At 36.4% G+C, this 9,585-nt stretch overlaps 1 protein-coding gene across 5 annotated transcripts in view; it reads left to right on the forward strand.

The window, feature by feature from the left end:
* Positions 1 to 9,585, forward strand: part of ACSL3 (acyl-CoA synthetase long chain family member 3) — a 39,504-nt gene that overhangs the window by 23,340 nt on the left and 6,579 nt on the right. For 2 of the 5 annotated variants that reach the window (XM_006082576.3, XM_014463135.2), the window contains exons 6-13: positions 110 to 260; positions 469 to 592; positions 826 to 897; positions 2,081 to 2,220; positions 4,110 to 4,282; positions 5,720 to 5,794; positions 7,110 to 7,301; positions 8,534 to 8,648. In XM_006082576.3, coding sequence (XP_006082638.1) covers positions 110 to 260; positions 469 to 592; positions 826 to 897; positions 2,081 to 2,220; positions 4,110 to 4,282; positions 5,720 to 5,794; positions 7,110 to 7,301; positions 8,534 to 8,648 — 1,042 coding nt within the window. The remainder of the gene's footprint in view (positions 1 to 109; positions 261 to 468; positions 593 to 825; positions 898 to 2,080; positions 2,221 to 4,109; positions 4,283 to 5,719; positions 5,795 to 7,109; positions 7,302 to 8,533; positions 8,649 to 9,585) is intronic. The other 3 variants (XR_002831497.1, XM_023761805.1, XM_023761796.1) reach the window with 2 other exon arrangements.

Below are 9,585 nucleotides of genomic sequence, written 5' to 3' on the forward strand. Positions count from 1 at the left end.
CAATGAATAATTGTTGAATTGAGTTAATAAACACATTATTATGAAAAAAACCGGGGCTTTGGCTAGATTTCTTAGAAGTGTATTGTGTATGTGTTTTTCTCCAATACAGAAAACAAACCTCAGAGCACACCGGCACCCTCAGATATTGCAGTAATCATGTACACAAGCGGGTCCACAGGACTTCCCAAGGGGGTCATGATCTCCCACAGCAACATCATTGCTGGCATCACGGGGATGGCGGAAAGGATTCCACGCCTGGGGTATGTCTTAGCGAGTAAATGCGGGGGAGGCCAGTGTTTGTCTGTTATAGTACGCCTCCCTGGCTCTCCTCTCACACAACACCACACATGGAGTCAAATTGATGCTCTGAGGGCCTTCCCATGTGCCTTCTCAAGCTTGCTCCTACTGTAGTCACTTTCGGAGAGAGTGCACCTGACCATTTCTTCTCACATCTCCCTTTTCTTTCAGAGAGGAAGATGTTTACATTGGCTATTTGCCTCTGGCCCACGTGTTGGAATTGAGTGCGGAGCTTGTCTGTCTTTCTCATGGATGCCGCATTGGTTACTCTTCACCACAGACGTTAGCAGATCAGGTAAATTAAGTGTCTATGACTTGAGATACAAACAAAATCATAGTCATTTTTAACGCATTTTCCCTGACAGTTTGACATTATATTGTGAAGATGACAGTTCATTTTAAAATAAGCACTTGCTTTTTAGATTATAAGTAAGTTAAAATGATGAATTTATAATATATTTTTAAATCTAAGAATCTCATTGAATTTTAAAATAATCACTACATATAGATCACTTTTTCTCTCTATAGTCTTCAAAAATAAAAAAAGGAAGCAAAGGGGATACATCCATGTTGAAGCCAACACTGATGGCAGCTGTTCCGGTAAGAACTGACCACTAATTAGTATTGAATTCTCAAGAAGAGTCACCTGCTGCAGACATACATGCTAGTGGGAAAGATACTGTGGTTGAGGTGGTCATGTAGGGTTTATCCTCATTGATTTTCTGTATTACTTGAAGCTCTATAGATTTAGTCCGTCTTTATTATATCATCAGTGCCTTTCTCTAAATAGTTTCTTGTTCAAATTCTTTTCATGAGGTTTGTTTGCTTTTAGTAGAAACTTGAAGTTCAGCAGGAGATAGGAGAGAAGGGTTAAGATTACCTCCTTCTAAGCAAGTAGTGTAATTACCTCCTGAGTCCTCAGGAAAGTCTGGCCAAGACACCAAAAAAAGTGGCTGAGAAGTTGGTGCCACTTTGAATGGGAGGGGCCTGAGAGTAAGGTTAATGGAACTGAGACACAATGATTTCTCTCCTTACGTAAGTCTTATGTGGCTTTCTGATTTTGTTTGAAAGTGTTGGAAATTATGATCAGATATCTGAGCGCTCATGTCTAAGTACAATTACATAGTTATTCCAAAATCAAACATAAATGACTGGCAATTTTGGAATTTCTATAGGTATATCGTTTTCTTAGTACTATCTTGCTTTAAATTTTTAGTTCATGTAAAAATTCAATATAATTTGAAATTGTAGAGGAAACTCTATGTGAAGTCATTAGTATATTTCATAGTAGTAATAGACCTAGCAAGCAAAATATAGTGCAGACAAGGAAAAATTCCTGGGTGCAGCATTGAAAGACAAAACCAACCAAAATAACCCAAGGTCCTCTTTAGAGCAAAGAATGTGCTACTCTATAACTAAAACCATTTCATATAGTTGTTTATTTACTTAATGAGTTCAGTTTTTAGTTCAGAATAAATAAGATGAAAAAAAGCAATATAAAAAATCAATAATGATTTATTACTGCTCAAATGCTTTTCTCTCTCTCTTTTTTTTACTACTAATTAATGAACATCTACTTATATGTTTGCTATTAAAAATTATTTTCACAGAAACCTCATTTTAAAACTAATTTTGGCTGTATCTTAAAAATGTATTCCTGATGGGATATATCTTTTAAAATGTCTCAATATTGATAGAACTATTAATTTGATGTGAAGATTTTAATATGTGTAAGGCAGCTGATAACATCATTAACTGTATTAACTAATTTTTATATGTCTAGGAAATCATGGATCGAATCTACAAAAATGTCATGAATAAAGTAAATGAAATGAGTAGTTTTCAACGTAATCTGTTTATTCTGGCCTATAATTATAAAATGGAACAGATTTCCAAAGGGCGAAGTACTCCCCTGTGTGACAGGTAAGGAAAGGTTCTCCCTCTGGATAATTGAGTTGCTTTGTTCAGATCAATAGCCCTGTTAATTGAGGTAGTGGTAAGAAATAAATTTTATTTATTTATTTATTTATTTTTAAAAATATATTTTATTGATCTTTCACAGAGAGGAAGGGAGAGGGATAGAGAGTTAGAAACATCGATCAGCTGCCTCCTGCACATCCCCTATTGGATCAGTTACATGCCTCTGACCAGAATCGAACCTGGGACCCTTCAGTCCACAGGCTGACACTCTATCCACTGAGCCAAACCAGTTAGGGCAAAATAAATTTGTTTTAAAAAGTAAAAGGGATACCCGGTTGGTGTGGCTCAGTGGTTGAGCGTTGACCTATGAACTAGGAGGGTCATGGTTCGATTCCTGGTCTGGGCACATGCCTGGGTTGCGGGCTCAATCCCAAGCGTGAAACATGCAGGAGGCAGCCGATCAGTGATATTTTCTCTCATCATTGATATTTCTTATCTCTTTCTCCCTTTCCCTTCCTCTCCTAAATCAATAAAAACATATTTAAAAAAATAAGTAAGAGGGACTCTTTAAAAATTCCATCTTGCATACAAATATGAGCAATTAAAAGATTGCCATTTTATTTGATAAAAATTTCCATTTACTTGATTTAATGTGCTTATATTTTATATGGACACATGTGATTTGAATTATTTTAATTATTTCTCTTTGCTTTTAAATTTATTTCAATATGAATATAAAATGGCAATAAAATGTGATTAAATTTTTGTGCTTAAAGTGTTAAATGACCAGTTTTACTACAGATCTATTAATTTTTTGTTTTTGTAGTGCTAATAGAGTAAGATTTAATTATACAATATTGTAGAATTTAGAAATGAAAGTATTATTTTCTAAATTATTCAGATTATTTTTTATGGGAATACTAGAGGCCTGGTGCATGAAATATGTACACAGGTAGGGTCCCTAGGTCTGGCCAGCAATTAGGACCTCCCTTCCCTGGCTGCTGGCTGCCAGCTGGGGCCTCCCTTTGTTCCACGCCGCCCCCTTGTGGTCAGTGCATGTCATAGCGAGCGATCAAACTCCTGGTCTCCTGGTCAAATTCCCAAGGGGACACTTTGCATATTAGCCCTTTATATCTATCTATCTATCTATCTATCTATCTATCTATCTATCTATAGATATAGATAGGTAGATATCTATATCTATCTATCTATATAGATATAGATATGGGTTAATATGTTTTTCAAATGTTTTACTTTATTTTTCATGTCTTACTTTTAGTTATCTCTTTAGTGAGATATATAACCTACTTTGTAAAGCCTGTTAATATTATTATTAAATGATTGCCACTTGGTCTTTGCCTTTTTCAAAGTTACTTAAAAAAACAAACCCTTCTTTTGATCAAGGTTGTGAGTAATCTTTTATTAGTGTATTTTCAGAAATGTTTCAATTAAATAAAGTTAGATTGTTGTATATAAATATGTAGACATCTCTAATGAAGTAAGCTAAAGCAAAAAAAAATAATTTGCTTTTAAAACTAAATTTTAAAAAGATACAATAGGATTATTCAGTATTAATATAATGTGTAGTCTAGAATAATATAAAACAAATTGCTCTGTCCATTAGCAAGGGTTTTCCGTTATTATATAAAATTAAACCTGACAGTTTTGAATTCAAATATTACTTGAAAAAAATTTAAGAAAAGATCATATCTTCTTTATTTAGTTGAACTTTTAAAAATTAAGATTTAAGTAGTGGATTAAGAGAATCTCTTGAATTGGGTGTGTGGCCGTGGATAAGGCACTTACTATCAAAATTGGGAGATAAGTCTAAATGATTTGGGACATTCCATTCAGCTTTAAAATTCTGTGATTTCTCTGATTAATTTTTCTAGGTTTATTTTCCGGAAAGTTCGGAGCTTGCTAGGTGGAAATATTCGGCTTTTGTTGTGTGGAGGTGCTCCACTTTCTGCAACCACGCAGCGATTCATGAATATCTGCTTTTGCTGTTCCGTTGGCCAGGGCTATGGACTCACTGAGTCTGCTGGGGCTGGAACAATTACAGAAGGTTAGTGCTACCACAGAGTGGAGTTTCCAGCAGAGGCTGGGTGCTCCGACTCTCATTTTTGGATATGGGTTGTTTTCTACAAATATGTCGAAGAGGGTTTACGGTATCTTTCTGGCACAGTAGTGGTAAATTCCATGTTCTGTGATTATTTACATAAGGGTTTAGAATGTATTAGATATATCTAATAGCAATTCAGCTAGAGAAGTTTCTCATGCTAAATTATAAACTAGGGAATATTATAAACTAATTAGCATTCTAGAAAAGAAGTTTTAGTAAAAAGCATTGGCTGTATTCTGTACACTTATTACGTCAGTTCTTAAGTTTTGTTTATGTAGAAAATTAATGTGTTTTGTCTAGTTGTTTAGGTATGTGTATTAAGGCTCAAATTCAGAAATGTTTCAGGTCTAGAGAATATAGTTTTCATCCTTCCCATGATGACGTGGTTGAGGAGGAGATCCTCCTGTTCCCCAGGTGGTTCCCAGGTGAACCCCATAGGGCCTCATGTGTCCCTTGTGCGGGAGGAAGTTACTTTGCTTCCTGTATTAGATATGTTTCTACTTGGTATTTTTTGGATACTGATAGGTAACTGAACCTCTTCACTGCTGATTGTTTCTTATTTACCTTGAGTACTTCTGTGTACTCTTCATGTGCCAGGTTTATCTTGCATTATTCCTGTATTTTCCTGTTTTCAATTATATTCTCTGTATTTTATATATTTTTGTTTTGTGGGAAATAAACAAGCATTCTTAAGTACCTGCATATATGGTTTCTTTTCTTGAGGATCTTAATTTCTTTTTTTAAGATTCACATTGAATGTGTGTTTAATCAGTTACAGTTTGTTGTAAATAAAACTCTGTAAAGTATTAAATAGTGGCATTTTATTTCTGATAAATGGTAGGTTCTTTTCCCAAATTCTTGAAAATTAGCCATCTTAATCTCCAGCCTGGTCTTTGAACTCTCACTGCGTGACATAACTGATATGTGAGGGAGACTTCTGAGGTTGTCATTTCTTAAGACGGGGTGCTATAAAATCATGGACCAGGCGGCTTCTTAAATGAGAGAAACAGGCCCTGATATAAAAAAATGTGGTAGGTGAGGAATCTGGGGACCTGGAGCAGGCTATGTGCCCTCTAATGGGGACTACAATTACTGATGTGCTGTGAAGGTGGGCCCATTGTTCCTGGAGATTGCACCTTTACATGTAAAATGTCTTGATTTTTTAAGTGTCAATAATCAATTTAGATTAAAAACAATGCAAAACAAAAGGAAAACTCAATGTGGGCCACCCAGCCTGTGGTTCATAAGTTTGTGACCTGCTTTTAAGGATTCTCTGGGGATATCTAAGCTTTGGGATAAATCATTGTTTTTGGTAATTTAAAAAAATGAAGCCATTTATTAACTACTTTAACCAAAGACTTTTTTTCATTTGCCTTTTAGTGTGGGACTACAATACCGGCAGAGTGGGAGCACCTTTAGTTTGCTGTGAAATCAAATTAAAGAACTGGGAGGAAGGTAATAACATATTTTAACAACAAAACATTAATGTGTACAGTATTAAACTTCAAAATTAGTATTGTGCTGCCTGGCAGCCAGTGTAGTTCAGTGTTTGAATGTCGACCTATGAGCCAGGAGGTCATGATTCAATTCTTGGTCAGGGCACATGCCTGGGTTGTGGGCTCAATTCTCAGTGTGGGGCATGCAGGAAGCAGCCAGGCAATGATTTTCATCATTGATGTTTCTTTCTCTCCCTCCCCCATCCTCTCTGAAATCAATAAAAATGTATTTTAAAAAATTAGTATTGTGCTTCATTTTCTTCCTTATTTAGAATATAAAAGTACTCATTTTTGTCCCTTATTAATAGATATATTTTATCTACAGCTATATGGATGCATTTACTTTGCTTGATTCAAAGATGATTCTGAAGAATTGTAATTTTTTATTTTGCTTATTATTTTAGTAAATAAATACAAGTAACAATTATGGCAAAAAAATGTGCTAAATAAATATGTCAGTTAATTAGGCATAATCATAACTTTTATTTTGTAGAAGCAAATTAATAAAATTTATTAAGAAAATTTTACATATTTTTTTCTTTTGTCTTTTCCATGAGATCTTCAACCCAGAATTATCAGAAGGAAATTTTTACTATAATTTCATAAAAGTCTGTTGTTATATGCGCTTAAATATTAATTACTTTTTAAAAAATCCTCACCTGAGGTTGTTTCTTAATTGATTTTTGAGAGAGAGGATGGAGGAGAGAAACATTGATTAGTTGCACCCCAACCAGGGATTGAACCCACAACCTAGGTATGTGCAACCTTTTTGGTATATGGGATGATGCTCCAACCATTTGAACCACCCGGTCAGGGCAAATACTAATTACTTTAAAATTTTTTTATTTGATCCTGTTAACATGTAAATATTGTTTATGATTTGTTTGAATGCTTTTTTTCTTTTATACAAAGTAAAGATAAAGATTCTAAGGCTGAGATATAATTTTTTAGTGAATATGTTTAATAAATTTAAACTTGGAGTATTCTGAAATTATCTGTAAGAAAAAGTCTAAATATATAGGAATTTGATTTGATACAGAAATTTATTATTCTCTCATTAAATGCATGATTTAATACTTTTATTAGTATATTAGTATGATATTTAAGAATATCTACCAAATTTTTAAAGTTTACCTGTGTAGTATATGTAATTATTTTATACAATAGATGTTAGATTCAGATGTCCCTGTTTAGAAACTAACAGTTTCAAATTTTCAGATGATGCATATAGGGTTTAAAATACCGAATTAACTCTAAATTATTCTGCTTCTTAGGTGGATATTTTAATACCGATAAACCACACCCCAGGGGTGAAATTCTTATTGGTGGCCAGAATGTGACAATGGGATACTACAAAAATGAAGCAAAAACAAAGGCTGATTTCTTTGAAGATGAAAACGGGCAGAGGTGGCTCTGTACTGGAGACATTGGGGAGTTCGATCCTGATGGTTGTTTAAAGATTATTGGTGAGTGTCTCATACTTTTTTGTGAACGTGGGTGTTTCTGAAATAGTTAACAAAAGAGATGCTGTGTATTTAGAGAAGCTGCTTAATAATGTAAGAATGTATCTTTATGAAATGTTGGTATGGCCTGTTGCATCATCCATGGAATATAAAAGTTTACAGTTAGGGGTGTGTGGAATTATAAGGTGAGACAGGTAAAGAGGTCTCAGAATCTGTTCAGCAGCAGTGGTATCTTATTATTAGTTAATCCTTAAAGAGTCAGAATTGTAATAGGGAACATTGATTTCTGTGACTTCTTTAATGTCTAGAGGTTATAGGACATCTTCTCTCCTGTCGGGACATGACCTTGCCTCTCCTGTGAGAACACAGGAAGGCCTGACAGCTCAATGGGGTGACAGATACCTTCCCCTGCTCTTCCCTGAGGTTCTCTTCCTCAGTCACTGGCATTTCTCGCCTGGGAGAAGATGCTTAGTCAGCTCCCCATATCTAACTCACGGCCCATTGATTGACCTTATGACATAGGCCTCAAGATCATTATATCTCTCTGTCCCTGTTATCCTGGTAGTATGTTAGGCTGACCCCACTGGGCCACTTCCTGCTGAAACCTATTAGTGGCTCCTAGAGGCTCAGTTCAAGGTTCCCCTGTTGTGTGGCCTGGTTCACATCTCCACTTTCATCTCCACTTCTCCACTTTCATCTCCACTTCCGGTGGTTTCTTCCTTCTCTACTGTGGTAATTTGAGCTGGCACATCTCTTTTCTCTGCCAGCACTGGTCCACTTGCCTGTTGCTCAGTCTTCCCAGAAGACTCAGTTCAATTTTTTCCAAAGCAGCAGGTTGGAGAGTCTTAACACTTAGCACTACCATAGCGCATTGGAAAGATATGTTTTTGCAACATGTATCTCTCCAGGTAGAGTAATTGTTCAGGTGGCACTGAGTATATTCTTTACCTCCCTGGCATTAATGTGTACCAGGAACATACCTGTTTAGCGGAATATGACCAAAGCCCTGATGAGGGGAGGCCCTTATTTAGAAGCTAATTTAAAAAAAAGAATGTATTTAATAAATGTCAAAATTAGGACTTAGTTTTATTACATACTTGTAATTTTAGCCTAAGTATTATAATGAACTTAATTGATGGCAAATTGCTTAAAGAATGGCCAATATTTATGTGTCTTAAAGGTGTTATTAATGTTATCCTGCCATGTATCCCCCTCCTGGCCTTTATCTTGCACAGATCGTAAAAAGGACCTTGTAAAACTCCAGGCAGGAGAATATGTTTCTCTTGGGAAAGTAGAGGCAGCTTTGAAGAATCTTTCACTAATAGATAACATTTGTGCATATGCAAACAGGTAAGAAAGTAGAATTCATGCAGCTTTTGCTTAGAACATTTGGTGTGCTCTTGGCATTTCCTTCCTATATGGGTCTTCTTTGTAAACTTGTACCAAGAACTCTTCCTTCTGATCTGTTGTCTCTGGGAACAGCCTCTTCTCATTACAGCCATTCACCCACCAATTCTTACCTTTTCATGCTTCCCTCCTCATCTCCCTCTGTGTCTGTTTTCTGCTTTACATCTTATTGCAGTGTCTTCTGTGGTAGGGAGGTGAAGAAGAGAAAGTCCTCCTTCCTGCCTCCTTGGGACCCCTAGCTACCTGTCCCTCTGCACAGGGAGGCTTCCCAGAGCCAGTCCAGAGGAAAGGGAGTAAAGAAAGAAATTGTGGGTTGTGAGCCTGCTTGGGATCCTGATCAGGGCTGAGGGCTTCTTCCTTAAGCTGTGTTAAAGCTCATGATGACTTAAAGGCAGCTGGGAAGGGGAGTTTAAAGTTAAAATCCTAGAAGTACATTCTCCGAAAATGTGTTGGATTTTATTTACTTACTTATTTATTTAATCCTCACCCGAGGATATTTTTTCCATTGGTTTTTAGGAAGCATGGAATAGAGAGGGAAAGAGAGAAACATTGATGTGAAAGAAACACATTGGTTGCCTCCTGCATAGCCTGACCAGGGCCCAGGCCAGGGAGGAGCCTGCAACCAAGGTGAAAATGTGTTAGATTTTAGATTGGTGTTCTGATTACACTTTCCCTGGCAGTAGCACGTGATGTAATTATTCTCCAATGTAATAACCCAAGTATTGTGTGGCCAGCCTAGGAACCTGACTACAGCAGTTTATATAATAACTAGAGGCCTGGTGCACGAGATTCATGCACTGGGGGACCGGGAGGGGTGGGGGTGGGGGTGGTGGTGTCCCTCAACCCAGCCTGTGCCCTCTTATAGTATTTGTGCACTGGG

Source organism: Myotis lucifugus, unplaced genomic scaffold, assembly GCF_000147115.1.
Source record: "Myotis lucifugus unplaced genomic scaffold, Myoluc2.0 scaffold_3, whole genome shotgun sequence".
Lineage (NCBI taxonomy): Eukaryota > Metazoa > Chordata > Mammalia > Chiroptera > Vespertilionidae > Myotis > Myotis lucifugus.